This window comes from Thalassophryne amazonica, chromosome 3 (genome assembly GCF_902500255.1).
Source record: "Thalassophryne amazonica chromosome 3, fThaAma1.1, whole genome shotgun sequence".
In the NCBI taxonomy this organism is placed as follows: domain Eukaryota; kingdom Metazoa; phylum Chordata; class Actinopteri; order Batrachoidiformes; family Batrachoididae; genus Thalassophryne; species Thalassophryne amazonica.
The window spans coordinates 85513887-85533442 of record NC_047105.1 but is presented as its reverse complement, the minus strand read 5'-3'; the positions used below and the strand labels follow the sequence as shown (position 1 = coordinate 85533442).

At 42.8% G+C, this 19556-nt stretch overlaps 1 protein-coding gene across 1 annotated transcript in view; it reads right to left on the bottom strand.

The window, feature by feature from the left end:
- Positions 1-13515: 13515 nt before the first annotated feature.
- LOC117507206 (keratin, type II cytoskeletal 8-like) overlaps positions 13516-19556 on the bottom strand; it is a 15378-nt gene continuing 9337 nt past the window's right edge. Inside the window, exons 6-7 of the mRNA XM_034167021.1 lie at positions 17473-17598; positions 13516-13740 (exon numbers count right to left, since the gene is read on the bottom strand). Of these exons, the coding sequence (XP_034022912.1) occupies positions 13516-13740; positions 17473-17598 (351 nt within the window). The remainder of the gene's footprint in view (positions 13741-17472; positions 17599-19556) is intronic.

Sequence of the window (19556 nt, the reverse complement as noted above, 5' to 3'; positions counted from 1 at the left end):
CTTCAACCACTTATTCGGGATAAGGTCATGGGGGAAACAGCTCCAACAGGGGACCCCAGACTTCCGTTTCCCGGGTCACATTGACCACCTCTGACTGGGGGATCCCGAGGTGTTCTCAGGCCAGTGTGGAGATATAATCTCTCCACCTAGTCCTGGGTCTTCCCCGAGGTCTCCTCCCAGATGGACATGCCTGGAACACCTCCCTAACGAGGTGCCCAAGGGACATCCTTACCAGATGCCCAAACCACCCCTGCTGGCTCATTTCAATGTGAAGGAGTAGCGGAGCTTCTCAGCCTATTTCTAAGGGAGACAACAGCCACCCTCCTAATGAAGCCCATTTCAGCCGCTTGTACCCGTGATCTAGTTCTTTCGGTCATGACCCAGTCCTCATGACCATAGGTGAGAGTAGGAATGAAGATTGATCAGTAGATCAAGAGCTTCTCCTTTAGGCTCAGCTCCCTTTTCATCACAACAGTACGGTAGAGCGAATGCAATACCGCCCCTGCTGCGTCGATTCTCTGGCCAATCTCACACTCCATTGTCCCCTCACTTGTGAACAAGACCCCGAGGTACTTGTACTCCTTCACTAGGGTCAAGACCGTATTCTCTACCTAGAGCAGGCAATCCATCGGTTTCCTGCTGGGAACCATGGCCTCAGATTTAGAGGTGCTGATCCTCATCCCAACCGCTTCACACTTAACTCGGCTCACACTTAACTCACCGATCCAGTGAGTGTTGGAGGTCACAGGCCGATGAAGCCAACAGGACCACATCATCTGCAAAAAGCAGTGATGACACCCTAAGCCCACCAAACTGAAAACCCTCCTCCAACCGACTACACCTCAATGTCCTGTCCATGAATATGGTCACACGCGTACACATGCACTCCAGTTATGCACTACAGTTATGCATGCAATTGACATTTGATAACGTCATGCACTGGATGACATTCAAAATCAAGCAGGGAGGGGGCTGACCAACGGCTATGGCCAGTTGCGGTCCTGCAGCATGCGCCGCTCCACATTGCAGCTGACTGCCGTGTCAGCACAACACAAAACTGGGGACACATATGGTAACGTGCACCGATCATCCATGTGCACAGTTGATATGTGTCTGCAAAAAATGATGATATGGGGAAGAATAAAAACAAAATGGATCGCCCCAACCACGTCTCAGTGCACACGGCGATGGTCATGCAGTCAAAGCTGCACCTGACCGCTGCGTAATTGCTAAGCACAGCTGGGAAACACATACTGTGCCATGAAGAATACCACCTAACAAGAAGCCGCCGTGAGGTACGTACATTGGCGGGCTGTCCTCACATTGCAATAATTAAAAACATATGTCAACTCTGAAACGCAGTCACCAATGCTTCATTGTGCGCTGGAAAGAGGGTCATGTGATCATGATATGAGCACATCAGGTCATTCATGTACAAAATAAAAGGAAGAAAAAGTCATCTATGTCAGTTCAGTACTTCAACGTTTACATCCAGGAGGAGGATAACTCTTGTATTGTCTGCTATTGTCCACTGTTATGACAGAAATTAAATATTAGAGTGCGGTTGTGGGTTTTCACATTATTTTGTGCTTTACATATTTCCATTGATTTATGCACAGCATAAATAATATGTCCAGCATGAACTTACTGCTGCTGCTGCTGTCTGAGCGCAATGTACGTCCTCACACTGTTTGTACATGCACACACGAGCGGGATCATTCACGACTGTCCGACCGTGTGTCCCTCCCAACAGCAGGTAGAATTTTTCACTGTGCACCAAAACTGTTTGTTTTTTTTTTTTGCTCATTTTTGGCCGATTCCTGCTTCTTTTGCCCAACTTCATGTTATGTGTGAAAGGGCCCTAATGTTCAGCCAACGTTACTTTGCTAACATCATTAGCCACTTCAGCCACTGTACAGCCTCCAACAGTGTTGCGATTAGCCAAAGCAAAAACTCCTCCACCTCTGTGCCTCACTGTAACCATGTCAATAATGAGTTGTCTTTAAATTAAAATAAAAAAAAATTATAATAATTTTAGCTATGTTCATCACAGCTGCCACATGTACATTGTGCAATGCAGATGTGTATGTTTCACTGCATGTTGTAAGAGTATAACTATGCATGGTGACAAATGAACAATCTTGAATCTTGTACATGTTAGAAATACTTTATTTCCAAGCTAATGTCAGCATTATCTTTTGAATAATGACATTCAAGCAGCTGTCACAGCTTCTTCAAGTTGCTCTATTAATAAAAAAAAACATATTACATATTGTCTCCAGGCAGCTGTGAAGAGAAGTATTGACAAGCGCATTTATAAGTGTTGTTATTGGCAAGGAGATCAGCATCAACACCAATACCAATAAAGTTAGAACAATATTCATTTATACTTGGTGTTATTGAGATGTAAGGCCAATAAAAATGTAATATTCAGATCAGGTGTGGGAGCATGTGCTGGTACGGCACGCTGTAGAATCTCTACTTCTCGAGAGTAAACCATCTATCTGCCACAGCTAGGTGAGAAGCGGGTGTCCCCTTGGCCTTTTACAGCTGCTGAGTTCCTCAACACTGATGCACCTTTGTGCTGGATTATGCCAAGATAGACATGCACCATGGCCAAAACCTTGGAGTTGATGATCTCTAAGTAAGCGGTTTAGTTTGGCACAAAATAATCCAGCGGTACTGAAGGATTGTCCAAAGAGACCTGATACCAAGACATTCAGTCATCACCTTCGGTCAAATCCCGGAACCATACAGTAATACGGATAGCACGAAGACCTGTTTTGCTCCTGCAAATATATCAGCATCACCAACCATCTCTGTCTACTGACCTCATAACTCCATAAGCTCTTCTCAGTTGTTTCTCAAACTCAAAGGCAGAGGACCCAGAGACATGAATGTTACTGTCAAGATAAATGAATGTCTGTACACTTTTGTCCCATACAGGTGCATTTTTGATGGCCATCCAGAGTCATTAAAAGCCTGGATCTTAGTCTTGATCCAGGACAACTGCAAATACAGACACCCTGATTCTTCACTCAGCTTCTGAATAATAAGGTTCCATTTTCAGAAAAGAAGCTTGTATAAAGTGTCCAAGTTCTGTTAAAAGCAGACAACAGACTGATTCCTATGCATTTTGACCTGCCAAGTCCAAACATTGCTGTTGGCATGCTGTATCTTTACTCCTTCACCCCTAATTTGCATAAACAAAATAGCCACACCGCTTCAATCAAATTGTGCTATTTGCTTTGGATGAGAAAATGCAACTTATATTTCTATATAATTGGACCTGCTGAATTTAAATATTGTTGTTGGAAAGCTGTATTATTATTCGTGCTTGGGACTTTGACAAGGGAGGTCGCATCTCCTCCACTCTCCCTTATCTCTGTTCTCTGCTTTGACCTTCAAGTCGCGACTTCACCAGACTGTGAATTCCTCAAATTATATTGGATACTGGATCTATTGGACTACTATTGGATTAACCATGGAATTGATCAGCTGGTCTCTGAACGCTATTGACACCATTTTTTCTACAAGAAGGTCAGGACCGGGGGATCCTACATGCCCAGATGGAATGTATCCTGCGGGCTATGTTCTCGACTCCTGGAGTTCCTGGCGTGTGGCATGCTTGGCACCTTTCTCCATTGAGGACGTCAAGGATTTATTCATTTTTGGTCTTATGGTAGCAGGGTTGGTACTTTTTGGCTTATGTGCTGCCCTGATCTACCGGAAAATTGGCAAGACGCGGCATCAAGAACCACGGCCCCTTGCTTGTCCGTCATGATTAACGAGGTTGGCAAGGCAGTGCATTCTCAGACTGCGATGACTCTTGACTCAGAGGCAAATTGGATGCCATCTTGTAGCAGATGCACGCCTTGCAGTTGAAGCTGAAGATTTCAGAGGCCGGTGAATATTCTTAATTCATAATTGGGAATATTCTTAATTCATAATTGGGATTTGGTTGTTCAAATGGAACTGTTAAAAGTGTTTTTCACTGCTCCAACCATAACACTACAGGCTTATCAAGACTGAAGGTCAAATTGCCCGATTGTTTTCCCTCCAGAGGAATTTGTTCGGGCTTGGGATCATTTGGCTGTTTCTTATCTCAACTCACAATGACAATAAACTGCTTTTCACAGGACTGAAGCATGCTCCATTGCCTCCCCCACCCCCTCCTATCCCCCATCAACACTCCGTACTGCGGTGTCTGCTCACGTCACTCTTTCCCCCTTCTGTGGGGGCAGTGCAGTTTTAGCTGCAGCCCCCGTTACTCCCCACAAGCCGACGGTGGCGCATCTCAGTGTTGCTGCGTAGCCTTCACCCACTTGCCTCAATTCGGATAATGGACTTCTTCAAACTTAGTGCACATAAACAATGTCAAATGTGTATGTGCTGTCTTTAATTCTGATGTGTGCTATTATTACGGTAAACAAGTAATAAATGTGGACTAATTGCTGTCTGAGGTAACTGGAGTGTAAACATGATTTCTCCACTGTGAGATCAATAAAGTATATCTCTCTATCCCTACTCCTTCACCCCATAATTAGCAAAGTCTTGAATCGTGCAGGTGGACCAGTGGAGGGACCTGCAATGGGTTCCTCTGGCTGAATCTCAATTCTACCCCTCAGCCCTTCCCCTTACCCCTTCTCCTCCATTTTGCGCGGGCACGAGAGACAGAGGGGTGTCTCAATTCTCTTTTTGGAGCAAGGCTGAGGGCTACAAACCCCTCCAAATGGAGTGAATCTGGATGCACACTCCGTTTGCAGGGGTAGGAGGAGCTTACCGCTGTCTCCAAAGAAACAAACATGGCACCCAGAGCTGCACAAATGAAAGTGGCTTTTGTTACAAATTACGCTGTTTAGAAAGTTATAACTTGCCAAAAAACTTTACAGGCAGTTGTCTATGACAGCAATGCCTATGCTGCTGGATGCATGTTGCGTATATTGTCGTTCTGAAGAACATCGCAACTTCGCTCGTGCTGAGGCGTTATCATGCATATACACACAAACACTATGATAAGACACTTTTACGAGGTCTATTAGAAAAGTATCCGACCTTATTATTTTTTTCAAAAGTATATGGATTTGAATCACGTGTGATTGCATCAGACAACCTTGAACCCTCGTGCGTATGCGTGAGTTTTTCCACGCCTGTCGGTTGCGTCATTCGCCTGTAAGCAGGCTTTGAGTGAGGAGTGGTCCAGTCCCCTCGGCGGATTTTCATTGTCAGGAAATGGCGGAATAATTTGGGCTTTTTTCCATCAGAATTTTTCAGAAACTGTTAGAGACTGGCAGCTGGAAACCATTCGAAAAATTTATCTGGCTTTCGGTGAAAAGCTTATGGGCTTCACAGAGAATAAGGACTGTTACTACAGCTTTAAGGACGGCTTTAAGGACGGCTTTAAGGACGGCTTTAAGGACGCTCGGCGTGCCGCGCTCCATGCCGCCATCGAGAGCCACAAACCACCGGATCATTTCTAAACGGGTGGCTCTGTGGAGATGGGACCATCATGTGCACTTTCTCTGGTGATTATAAGAGCTGGACATCAGCCATTTTCCGGCAGATTTCACTTTTAACAAGAGATTTTGTCATGGAAAGCCGAGCGGAGGCTTCGCGCGTCACGACTGATTTGCTGATGGAGCGAGACAAAGGAACACCTCCATTTTGGTCTCACAGGACGGCTTTGAGATGGCGTTCAGACAGCTGTCGGTGGTTTTTCCATCGATTGATTATCCGAGAAATTGTGGATGTGCCTGGACATGCCAGAACATGTCCCGTGAGGCTTCATCGTGGTGGTGCCGCATGGCGCAAAGCAAATTCCTCCGCATGTCTGTCTCAATGTGCCGAAAAAGTGCTGATGTCCACATCTTTTCACAATTCCTGTGCTAGTCAGACGACGTCCCGGATCAAACACAGTGTCCAGTTTGGAAATGAATGGCACATTCCACTGTTACAGGAGTTTTTGTCATGGAAAGAGGAGCGGAGGCTTCGCGCGTCGCGACGGTGCCGCATGGCGCACAGCAACGCCGTGATGAAGCCTCACGAGACATGTTCTGGCATGTCCAGGCACAGCCACAATTTCTCGGATAATCACTCGATGGAAAAACTACGACAGCTGTCTGAACGCCATCTCAAAGCCGTCCTGTGAGACCAAAACGGAGGTGTTCCTTTGTCTCGCTCCATCAGCAAATCGGTCGTGACGCGTGAAGCCTCCGCTCGGCTTTCCATAACAAAATCTCTTGTTAAAAGTGAAATCTGCCGGAAAATGGTTGAGGTCCAGCTCTTGTGATAACCAGAGAAAGTGCACACGATGGTCCCGTCTCCACAGAGCCATCGGTTTAGAAATGATCCGGTGGTTTGTGGCTCTCGATGGCGGCACGGAGCGCGGCGCGCTGAGCGTCCTTCAAGCCGTCCTTAAAGCTGTAGTAACAGTCCTTATTCTCTGTGAAGCCCGTAAAATTTTCACCTAAAGCCAGATAAATTTTTCGAATGGTTTCCAGCTGCCAGTCTCTAACAGTTTCTGAAAAAATTCTGATGTAAAAAAAGCCCAAATCATTCCGCCATTTCCTGACAATGAAAATCCGCCGAGGAGGCTGGACCACTCCTCACTCAAAGCCTGCTCACGGGCGAATGACGCAACCGACAGGCGTGGAAAAACTCACGCATGCGCACGAGGGTTCAAGCTTGTCTGACACAATCACACGTGATTCAAATCTATATGGTTTTTGAAAAAAATAATAAGGTCGGATACTTTTCTATAGACCTTGTATATCTCACAACTGAGAAAATCATGATAAAGGATAAGCACGTTAATTTGTATGTTCAGAAATCTTTAGATAATAGCGATCCCTGCTGTTGGATTTCAAGGTCTGTAACACGTGTATTTTGTAAACAAACAGGGAGCCCTGAGCGCACTCGTCTCCTAATAAGCTTTCAGGCAGAAAATGAGGAAAAGTTTCATCATTGGAGTAAGTTGGAAAATATATACAGACACATGTATATGTGTAACACATAACCTGACATCCTAATAGACTGATATTATTTGTCATAGAAATTTCTAAAGGAAATAGGGCTGGATGCAAAAAAAAATAAAAATGGGAGAATTTGAAAAAGAAATATAAAGTTAACAGAACGAGATGCAGCCCAGAACATACATACAGGTGCTGGTCATATAATTAGAATATCATGGAAAAGTTGATTTATTTCAGTAATTCCATTCAAAAAGTGAGACTTGTATAATGTGGACATTCATTCCACACAGACTGATATATTTCAGGTGTTTATTTTAATTACTAATTAATTAATTACTAATCAATCAATTAATGTTTAATCAATTAACAATATTAATTATTACAACTATTAATGATTAATTATTAGTAGTATTATTAACAATAATTAATTGTTAATTAATTAATTATTAATACTATTTATTATTATTATTATTATTATTACTATTATTATTATAAATTACTAATTAATTAAATTAATTCTTAATATCACAAACTTCTCCGACATGATTGCGATGTGTCGAAGAAATCGGTGACTACTTCTATTTCTGCATTTACAAAGCAAGGCGAGAAAATAAAATGAGCAAACAGGCTACTGCAACAAGTTGCGTTTCGGTTGCCATGTTGATAAACAGTGAAGACGGCAGTTTGAGACGGGCAGTTTTTTTCCCCGTAAGGCGGAGGGGTGGCTCAGTTCATAGGGCTAGAGGCATACCCCTTCACCTTACCCCTTGTTTTAAAGGGGTAGGCGTAGGAGTAGGGCCAAGGGGAAGGGGAAGGGGTACAAAAGAGAACTGAGATTGGGCCTCTGTGTCTTGAAACATTGACCTTTTCTCTAGTCTCCTAATATGTGTCTTATTGGTGAACCAACTGTAATACAGGATCTGTGCCATTTTAGGGACGTCTCATCAGAACTCAATATCCTCTCATTTGTGAGTTTGTTCTCCATATCTTTGAGATTGTGATGGACTCTTGCACTATCCTGCAATGTAGCCCTTCCTTTGTCACTACCCTGAACAAGATTTTCTTTAGTGCAGTCCTGACAAATGATGCAAACAGCATCATCCACTGAAGAATCTCATTTCATGAGTCTAAGGCCTACATTTTTCAATTCAACACAACAGAGATTGTTACCTAAATACAGTGAGGAAAATAAGTATTTGAACACCCTGCGGTTTTGCAAGTTCTCTCACTTAGAAATCATGGTGGGGTCTGAAATTTTCATCTTAGGTGCATGTCCACTGTGAGAGACATAATCTAAAAAACAAAAATCTGGAAATCACAATGTATGATTTTTTAATAATTTATTTGTATGTTACTGCTGCAAATAAGTATTTGAACACCGACCGACCAGCAAGAATTCTGGCTCACACAGACCTGTTAATTTGTCTTTATTCTGCACTCTTTACCTGTATTAGCTGCACCTGTTTCAACTTGTTACCTGTATAAAAGACACCTGTTCACACACTCAATCAACCACATTCCAACCTGTCCACCACAGCCAAGACCAAAGAGCTGTCTAAGGACACCAGGGACAAAACTGTAGACCTGCACAAGGCTGGGATGGACTACAGGACAACAGGCAAGCAGCTTGGTAGAAGACAACAACTGTCATGATTATTTATTAGAAAGTGGAAGAAACACAAGATGACTGTCAATCTCCCTCAGTCTGAGATTCCATGCAAGATCTCACTTTGTGGGGTAAGGATGATTCTGAGAAAGCTCAGAACTACACAGGAGGACCTGGTCAATGACCTGAAGAGAGCTGGGACCACAGTCACAAAGATTACATTAGTAACACATGATGCTGTCATGGTTTAAAATCCTGCAGGGCAGTAAGGTCCCCCTGCTCAAGCCAACACATGTCCAGACCCGTTTGAAGTTCACCAGTGACCATCTGGATGATCCAGAGGAGGCATGGGAGAAGGTCATGTGGTCAGATGAGACCAAAATAGAGCTTTTTGGAATCAACTCCACTTACCATGTTTAGAGGATGAGAACAACCCCAAGAAAACCATCCCAATCGTGAAGGATGGGGGTGGAAACATCATACTCTGGGGGTGCTCTTCTGCAAAGGGGACAGGACGACTGCACCGTATTGAAGGGAGGATGGATGGGGTCATGTATTGCAAGATTTTGGCAAACAACGGGTCATGGCTGGGTCTTTCAGCATGACAATGACCCCAGACACACAGCCAAGGCAACTAAGGAGGGGCTCTGTAAGAAGCATTTCAAGGTGCTGGAGTGGCCTGGCCAGTCTCCAGACCTGAACTCAATAGAAAATCTTTGGAGGGAGCTGAAACTCCAAACCTGAAAGATTTGGAGAAGATCTGTATGGAGGAGTGGACCAAAATCCCTGCTGTAGTGTGTGAAAATTTGGTCAAGAACTACAGGAAACATTTGACCTCTGTAAATGCAAAAAAAAGTCTACTGTACCAAATATTAACATTGATTTTCACAGGTGTTCAAATATACAAATAAATTAATTAAAAAAAATCATACATTGTGATTTCCGGAATTTTTTTTTTCGATTATGTCTCTCACAGTGGACATGCACCAAAGATGAAAATTTCAGACCCCTCCATGATTTCTAAGTGGGAGAACTTGCAAAACTGCAGGGTGTTCAAATACTTATTTTCCTCACTGTAGGTATTGAGAACAGTCAAAATGTTTTGGTCACCACTGAAGTATGCAATAGGAAGAGAAATGGCATTGGGGTCATTTTTAAAGGAAGAGTATGTTAAAAGTGTGTTGGAGGTTAAATGAGTGTCTGACAGGGTGATGAGTGTGAAGTTGGAAATTGAAGGGGTGATGATGAATGTCATCATTGTATATGCCCCACAGGTAGGTTGTGAGATGAAGGTGAAAGAAGCTTTCTGGAGTGTGTTAGATGAGGTGGTGGAGAGTGTGCCCAAGCATGAAAGAGTGGTGATAGGAGCGGACTTCAATGGGCATGTTGGTGAAGAGAACAGAGGTGATGAGGAAGTAATGGGTAGATATGGTATCAAGGATAGGAATGGGGAAGGACAGATGGTAGTTGATTTTGTAAAAAGGATGGAAATGGCTGTGGTGAATACCTACTTTAAGAAAAGTGAGGAGCACAGGGTAACATATAAGAGTGGAGGAAGGTGCACACAGGTGGACTACATTCTTTATAGGAGATGCAAGCTAAAAGAAATCAGAGACTGTAAGGTGGTGGCAGGAGAGAGTGTCATTAGACAACATAGGATGGTTGTTTGTAGGATGACTTTAGGGGTAAAGAAGAAGAAGAGAGTGAGAATTCAACAAAGGATCAAGAAGCTGAAAGAGGAAGACTGTTGTGTGAAATTTAGCGAGCAGGTGAGAGAAGCACTGGTTGGAAAGGAAGCAATTTTGGACAACTGGAAAAGTACTGCAGATGTTGTGAGGGAGACAGCTAGGACAGTACTGGGTATGACATCTGGACAGTGGAAGGAAGACAAGCAGACTTGGTGGTGGAATGAAGAGGTCCAGGAAAGCATAAGGAGAAAGAGGTTGGCAAAAAAGTTTTGGGATAGTCGGAGAGATGAAGAAAGTAGACAGGAGTACAAGGAGATGCGGCGTAAGGCGACAAGAGAAGTGGCAAAAGTGAAGGAAAATGCATATTGTGAGCTGTACAAGAAGTTGAATAGTAAAGAAGGAGAAAAGGACTTGTTCCGATTGGCCAGACAAAGGGACAGAGCTGGAAAGGATGTGCAGCGGGTTAGGGTGGTAAAAGATGCACATGGTAATGTGCTGACAAGTGAGGAGTGTGTGCTGAGAAGGTGGAGGGAATATTTTGAAGGGCTGATGAATAAAGAAAATGAGCGAGAGAAAAGGCTGGATGATGTGGTGAAAGTACAAGAGATTAGTAAGGAAGAAGTGAGGGCTGCTATGAAGAGGATGAGGATGAAGAGTGGAAAGGCAGTTGGTCCAGATGACATTCCAGTAGAGGCATGGAAATGTCTAGGAGAGATGGCAGTAGAGTTTCTAACCAGATTGTTTAATAAAATCTTAGAAAGTGAGAGGATGCCTGAGGAGTGGAGACGAAGTGTGCTGGTTCCTATTTTCAAGAACAAGGGTGATGTGCAGAGCTGCAGTAACTAGAGAGGCATAAAGTTGATCAGCCACAGCATGAAGTTATGGGAAAGAGTAGTAGAAGCTAGGCTTAGAAAACAGGTGAAGATCTGTGAGCAGCAATATGGTTTCATGCCGAGAAAGAGCACTACAGATGCAATGTTTGCTCTGAGAATACTGTTGGAGAAGTACAGAGAAGGACAGAAAGAGTTACACTGTGTGTTTGTGGACTTAGAAAAAGCTTATGATAGGGTGCCAAGAGAAGAGCTGTGGTATTGTATGAGGAAGTCTGGAGTGGCAGAGAAGTATGTTAGGGTAGTGCAGGCCATGTACAAGAATAGTGTGACAGTGGTGAGATGCGCAGTCGGAATGACAGACTCATTCAAGGTGGAGGTGGGATTACACCAAGGATCAGCTCTGAGTCCTTTCTTGTTTGCAGTGGTGATGGACAGGTTCACGGATGAGATCAGACAGGAGTCCCCATGGACTATGATGTTTGCAGATGACATTGTGATCTGTAGTGAGAGTAGAGAGCAAGTTGAGTCTAGTCTGGAGAGGTGGAGATATGCTTTGGAGAGAAGGGGAATGAAAGTCAGGAGAAGCAAGACTGAGTACATGTGTGTGAATGGGAGGGAGCCCAGTGGAATAGTGCAGTTACAAGGAGTAGAAGTGGTGAAAGTAAATGAGTTTAAATGTTTGGGGTCAACTGTTCAAAGTAATGGAGAGTGTGGTAGAGAGGTGAAGAAGAGAGTGCAGGCAGGGTGGAGTGGGTGGAGAAAGGTGACAGGAGTGATTTGTGACCGAAGAATATCAGCAAGAGTGAAGGGGAAAGTTTACAAGACAGTAGTGAGACAAGCTATGTTGTATGGCTTAGAGATGATGGTACTAATAAAAAGACAGGAGGCGGAGCTGGAGGTGGCAGAGCTGAAGATGTTGAGATTCTCTTTGGGAGTGACGAGAATGGACAAGATTAGGAATGAACATATCAGAGGGACAGCTCAGGTGGAACGGTTTGGAGACAAAGTCAGAGAGGCGAGATTGAGATAGTCTGGACATGTGCAGAGGAGGGACCCAGGGTATATAGGCAGAAGGATGCTGAGGATGGAGCCACCAGGCAGGAGGAGAAGAAGGAGGCCAAAGAGGAGGTTTATGGATGTGCTGAGGGAGGACATGCATGTGGTTGGTGTGACAGAGGAAGACACAGAGGACAGGGTGAGATGGAAACGATTGATCTGCTGTGGCGACCCCTAACGGGAACAGCCAAAAGACAAAGAAGAAGAAGAAGCTTCTACAAAGTATGAAAACGGCAGGCGGCCATGTTGTTTCATGCATACTGGGGATGAGGAAGAGAAGCACAGCTGGCAAATAAGAAATTATGAACTCAGCAGTTCAAATAACACAAAGATAAGAGTTTTTGTTGCCTTTCTTGGGCAAAAATAAGCAAACTGGGAAAATGTGGAAAAACCGAGTGGCCATTTTGTTTTATGCAAATTAGGCAGTGAAGGAGTAGAGATACAGCATGCTGACAACAATACTTGAATTGTGCAGGTGAAAATACATAAAAATAGAACTTTTATTTCTGTTTCTAATGCAAATACAAGTAAACGTGGGAAATTTTACAAAATGGGCAGCCATTTTGTTTTACAGAAATTAGAAAGTGAAAGAGTAAAGATACAGCATGCCAACAGCAATTTTTTTTTAACTCAGTGGATCAAAAATACATAAGTAAGAATCAGCCTGTTGTCTGCTTTTAACAGAAAATGCCTTAGGTCATCTGCTTATCTGAAAATAGAACCTAACAATCAAGTGCTGCAATCAGAGCCTCCATTGGTTCTGGGAGGTTCACAACATCATGGAGGAAATCAAGGTGAGTAAACCTTTCCTCGCCAAAAAAAGGGACCCAAGTCACTGTTTTTTGCACAACCCAACACCCAAGGCCAAACAAGCACTGAACATTGTAGGATCCAGAACATTTCACTGGGAAAGTTTCTGCTGCTGCTTTGTACACTATTTGTGTATAGAGTATGTGTGGCAACGCTTGCTTGGGGATCTCATATAATTCTCAGAATCTCACAGAGAACACCCTGGTCAGCTGAATCAAATTGTGTTTTATGTAATCCTGACAAAATGACACATTGTCTTCCAAGTCATTCACAAATGGAAGTGGGAGAAGACTGAAGTTGACAAAATATATTATAGTTTTTATACAATGTTACAGTATGCTGTTGAAAACATTATTTTGCACCAATTGTGCTTTTTATTGTATTGTTTTGTTTGCACTGAGATAGCCCATGAACTTACAAGTCTGCTTGGTCACACTGGTCTTAATTCCAGTCGCTAACCTATAAAATGAAGCAGACACAATAAAGACCAAGCAAAATAGCATGAGTTACATATTATAATGTTGTGGGGAAAAAAAGGAGCTTTCAAAATCTTACCTGTCCTCTTCTCCCTCCAACAGTTTCTTGTACGTTGCAATCTCAATATCCAGTGCCAGCTTCACATTCATGAGTTCCTGGTACTGATGGACTTGCAGGGCCATATCCTGCTTTGCTCTCTGTAGAGCCTGTTCCAGCTCTCTCATCTGCTGTTTGGCATCATTCACTGCCATCTCACCATGTTCTTCAGCCTCTGCGATCTGAGTCTCCAAACTATTTTGCTAACGTGGGGAACAGGAACCAGAGTAAACGGCAGTGCAAACATTCAATTGTACCCCTTAAAGAGAAAATGCTGTATTTTCCAGACAGTCACTATTTTTTACTTGTTTGGCTGGTTCTGCGACACTTTGAAGTTTAAAAAAAAATTGCAAAAAAAAAAAAGACAATCTGAATGAGGAGGACATGCTGGGTTTTAGAGAATGAGCAAAATTAATAATGTTCTCAATAATAATAATTAATAATAACTTACACATTTGAGAGCATTAACAATAATTAATGCTCTCAAACTGAAAGACCATGCTCTTGAACAAAGAAAGGGAATAACCTCCATATGATCTGGAACAACGACAGGGAGTAGCCTTCATATTACTTGGTACTCTACTTGTTTACACAGACAGACTCATAATGACGGAGCACAGCTAGGCTAAGGTAAGGTTAACTATAATTGTCTAAAACAATATTCATTTTTAAAAGTTTATTTACATTTAGTGAGGTAAACATGTGTACATTAAGGTCTGCATTGACATTTTCATCTGTTCAGTCTTGACAAGATGTTACTTACACTTGAGATCTTTGTGCCTGGTACAATAACATTAATGAGGCCATTAGCTTACTTGCTAACATTGTGTTTGTGTTAGAAATAAATAATGTGGTTAGCATTGTTGCCTCACAGCAAGGAGGTCATGGGATCATTTCCCATCTGTGGCCTTTCTGTGTGGGGTATGGTTGCATCAGTTCTCTCCGGGTGCTCCGGCTTCCTCCCACATCCTAAAGACATGTAGGTTTTGTGAATTGGAAACTTTAAATTGTTCATAGGTGTGAATGTGTTTGTTTGTCTACATGTGGCCCTGTGATACACTGGCGTCCTGTCCAGCATGTACTCTGCCTCACGCCCTAGGATTTCTGGAATAGGCTGCAGCCCCCGAACCTTAATTGGAGTAAGTGGGTATATAAAATGGATGGATATTTTTTTATTTATTTTCCTTGTCGTGACACATTTTTGGACAGATACAACTAATACTGTGACGTACATTCCGGGAAATACAGTAATGTGTAAATTAAAACTTAAATAATGCTTTTAACCCTTCAATATCCTCACATTTTTCAGTAGAATGTAGTAGATATCAATATGCTCTAGCAAACGGTTGAGGTGACCATTAAAGGGTTAAAAAAAAAGGTACTGCATACATGTCAACCTATATAGATTGTCCATAAGTTTTATGGATTTTTCCAAGTTTCAGAGTCATATGGACGTACAAATAAAGTCTTATGGATATTCAGGGTTTTCTGTTGTAAATTAATTTTTTTACTGTTGTTTTTCTTAACTCCGTGGACTTTCGGCAGCCATCCACCATCTTTGTACTCCTTGTAGAAGCTGTGTGATGACGTACGCAATGTGAGCGTCCAATCGGAATTGGTTTACCATCACATGGTTTTCCAATATCCAACTGTAGGGCAGAGCAGTCTCAGACAGTAGGGCCAAAGATTGTTAGGAGCAGTGATCTGTTACTCTGAGTTTTTGTTTCTGTAAAAATAGAACAGCTGTGTGACACTATATTTACAGGAAATATATTGAGTTTGCGGGGGGCTAGAGCCTATCCCAGCAATCATAGAGCTCCAGACCCCCGTGACCCTTAATTGGACTAAGCGGTAGAAGATGAATGAATGAGTGAATGAATACGAGGTCTATTAGAAAAGTATCCGACCTTGTTATTTTTTTCAAAAACCCTATGGATTTGAATCACGTGTGATTGCATCAGACAAGCTTGAACCTTCGTGCGCATGCGTGAGTTTTTTCAGGCCTGTCGGTTGCGTCATTCGCCTGTGAGCAGGCTTTGAGTGAGGAGTGGTCCAGCCCCCTTGTTGTTGTTTCATTGCCAGGAAATGGCAGAATGATTTGGGCTTTTTTTCCATCAGAATTTTTTCAGAAACTGTTCGAGACTGGCAGCTGGAAACCATTAGAAAAATTTATCTGGCTTTCGGTGAAAATGTTACGGGCTTGGTAGAGAATAAGGAGTGTTACTGTCACTTTAAGGACGGCCCCCAGCAGCTGTGGGGCACGCCGCACTCCGAAGCCGCCATCGATAGGCTGAACGACCATTTCATTTCTAAACGGATGGCTGTCTGGATCCGTGACCATCGTGTGCCATTTCTCTGGTTATCACAAGAGCTGGACATCAACCATTTTCCTGCAGATTTCACTGTTAACAAGAGATTTTGTCATGGAAAGCCGAGCAGAGGCTTCGCGCATCACGATGGATTCGCTACTGGAGCGAGACAAAACCACCTCCGTTTTGGTCTCACAGGACAGCTTTGAGATGGCGTTCGGACAGCTGTCGGTGGTTTTTCCATCGAGTGATTATCCGAGAAATTGTGGATGTGCCTGGACATGCCAGAACATGTCCCGTGAGGCTTCATCATGGCGTTGCGCCATGCGGCACCGCCGCGACGCGCGAAGCCTCCGCTCCTCTTTCCATGACAAAAACTCCTGTAACAGTGGAATGTGCCGTTCATTTCCAAACTGGACGCTGTGTTTTATCCGGGATGTCATCTGGCTAGCACAGGAATTGTGAAAAGACGTGGACATCAGCAATTTTTTGGCATATTGAGACAGACGTGCGGAGGAATTCCGCGCGTCGCGGCGGTGCCGCATGGCGCAAAGCAACGCCGTGATGAAGCCTCACAGGACATGTTCTGGCATGTCCAGGCACATCCACAATTTCTCGGATAATCACTCGATGGAAAAACCACCAACAGCTGTCTGAACGCCATCTCAAAGCCGTCCTGTGAGACCAAAATGGAGGTGGTTTTGTCTCGCTCCAGTAGTGAATCCATCGTGACGCGCGAAGCCTCCGCTCGGCTTTCCATGACAAAATCTCTTGTTAAAAGTGAAATCTGCCGGAAAATGGTTGATGTCCAGCTCTTGTGATAAGCAGAGAAATGGCACACGATGGTCACAGATCCATACAGCCATCCGTTTAGAAATGAAATGGTCGCGCAGCCTGTCAATGGCGGCTTCGGAGCGCGGCGCACCACCAGTCACTCTGGGTCGTCCTTAAAGCGACAGTAACACTCCGTACTCTCTTTGAAGCCCATAAAATTTTCACCAAAAACCATCTGAATTTCTCGAATGGTGTCCACTTTGATGTCCCTCACACTTTCTGAAAAAATTTTGATCAAGCAAAGCGGCAGTCTCTGAGCCATTCCTAAACAATGAAAAGAACGACGAGAGGGGTGGACCACTCCTCACTCAAAGCCTGCTCACAGGCGAATGACGCAACCGACAGGCGTGAAAAAAACTCACGCATGCGCACGAAGGTTCAAGCTTGACGGACGCAATCACACGTGATTCAAATCCATATGGTTTTTGAAAAAAATAATAAGGTCGGATACTTTTCTAATAGACCTCGTATATTGAGTTTGTACAAAATACCTACAATGTACTTGTAGACATTGATTTTATTGACAGCAAGCAATTTTACTGTGGAGCAAGAGGATTTAACTGTGGAGGACTTCCACCATAAAAGAGCCCATGGAGATCCCTGGTGTTAGTTATTAATATACGGACAATCCCCAGTTATGTGATACCACTTTGCATTTGTGTGTACTGTAATAAACTGATTTGGTGCGATTTAGGAGGTTATAAGGATTTTGTGTTGATTTTATGGATTTTATCACTTGGTTATACAGGTGGACCCTCAAAGGGATTGACATGTATGGTACTGTCTCCTCACCTGTGATTTAATTATTTCAATTTCAGACTGCAGCCTCATTATCATACGATTTATGTCAGCAATCTCAGCCTTGGTTGCCTTCAGGTCATCACCATATTTATCTGCTGACTGCTGCATCTCTGCATACTGTGTTAGACAAGAAAAAAAGATGATTAGATAGATAGATAGATAGATAGATAGATAGATAGATAGATAGATAGATAGATAGATAGATAGATAGATAGATAGATAGATAGATAGATAGATAGATAGATAGATAGATAGATAGATAGATAGATAGATAGATAGATAGATAGATAGATAGATAGATAGATAGATAATTGACTTTAAACACAATTAAATCTCTACATCTTATAAATTCATATAATAAAAAGGAAGCGGCCTCTGTGTGTTTGTGTTTCCAGAGTATCAACTGAAATCCAGAAAGAGCTGACTTTCGTCCTTTGGCAAACTTATGTATTTTATCATGAAGATTCAAGTCGTGAAAACAGCAACATGATAAGACCAATATTTTTTGAGAAATCAGTAATACTCAGTAATCAAGCCTGTTTATGTCACATTTACACAATAAGAGCCTGTATTTCAAAATAAAGATCTGTGAGGTTGCTGCAGTCTGTCCATCCTCTAACATCCCAGACAGCAGATTCAAATCTGGACATTTTCTGTATGCATGTGACCCCAAACCCAGAATTAACATGTTCACACTCCGGACAAAACAGCACAGTAGTGTCTCAACAGTGTCTCACACAGGCCAAAAAAAAGAAAAAAAAAGTAAGTCCCTTCGGCTGCTCCCTTGTTTGCACTCCAAGGTGGATCTGCATGTTGATTTGGCACAGGTTTTACGCCGGATGCCCTTCCTGACGCAACTCCACATTACATGGAGAAATGTGGCAGTGGTTGGATTTGAACCCAGAATCTTCCGAACTGAAACCAAGCGCATTAACCACTTGGCCACCATAATTCATAACTTCTTTATATGGAATATTGGACTGGTTAAGCAGCTTCAGAAAAGCTTATTGATGACAAAAATTCCATTTTAGAAAATTGAACACAACTGAAAACAGATTAAACCTTCAATAAAGACTTTTATAAAAGCCAAGACTTTTTCTGTATGTCAATACTTTAAAAAAAAGTAGCATAACGAAACAGATTTTCCCCACAAGTCATCTGTCCTCTGTATATAGTATAAATGACCACATCTAGAACCCGTGGCTCCCCACAAGTTAACGTTCTAGTTCAATTAAAATACCAAAGCCAAAACATTAGAGTTGCATAAATGATGTAAGCCTTTAGTATATCACAAGTAAATCATGGCTTTGACAGACATTTTCAGACATTCTCTCACATCAATCATTAAAAACACAAACAGTATAATTTGTATACAGAAAACAGCTCTTCAAATCTGTGAGGCAATGCAAACAGGAGACAGTGAGGGAACCACCACACACCCATGACAACTCTCAAGCTATAGGTGTCTGTGTGACTGAAGACACTTGGAATATTGTATCTTTGCATTTTGCAACACCAGTTCAAGGTTCCTTTACAGTCACTTACATTTCACATGCAAACAAAATTTGTCCAAGGACCAGAGATATTATGTCCTAAATAAATAGATAATACTAAAATCAATAATAAACTATTTCTGTACTAAAAAAAAAAATGTGAATGATAAAAATAAAATAAAACCCTTAATAAAATACTTATACAATCCACCTTCACTCTAGCGCAGCAATCAAACAAGTAGCAAGTCGTAAAAAGGTGGCACAGCAGGCCAAAGCAGTGTAAAGTGCAGTGCTCAGTTAGTCCTTGAGTTGATCAGTCTTACAGCCTCTGAATAAAAGCTGTGTTTGAGCCTGGTTGTTCTTGTCATGATGATCTGCAGCCTCTTGCCCCGGGGGAGCAGTTGAAACAGTTTGTGGGCCGGGTGGGTGGTATCCCCCATGATGCATGTTACACTGCTCTCTCTCTCCTCTCCTCTCTCTCTCTCCTCTCTCTCCTGTCTCTCTCTCTCTCTCCTCTCTCTCTCTCTCCTCTTCCTCTCTCTCTCTCCTCTCTCTCTCCTGTCTCTCTCTCTCTCCTCTCTC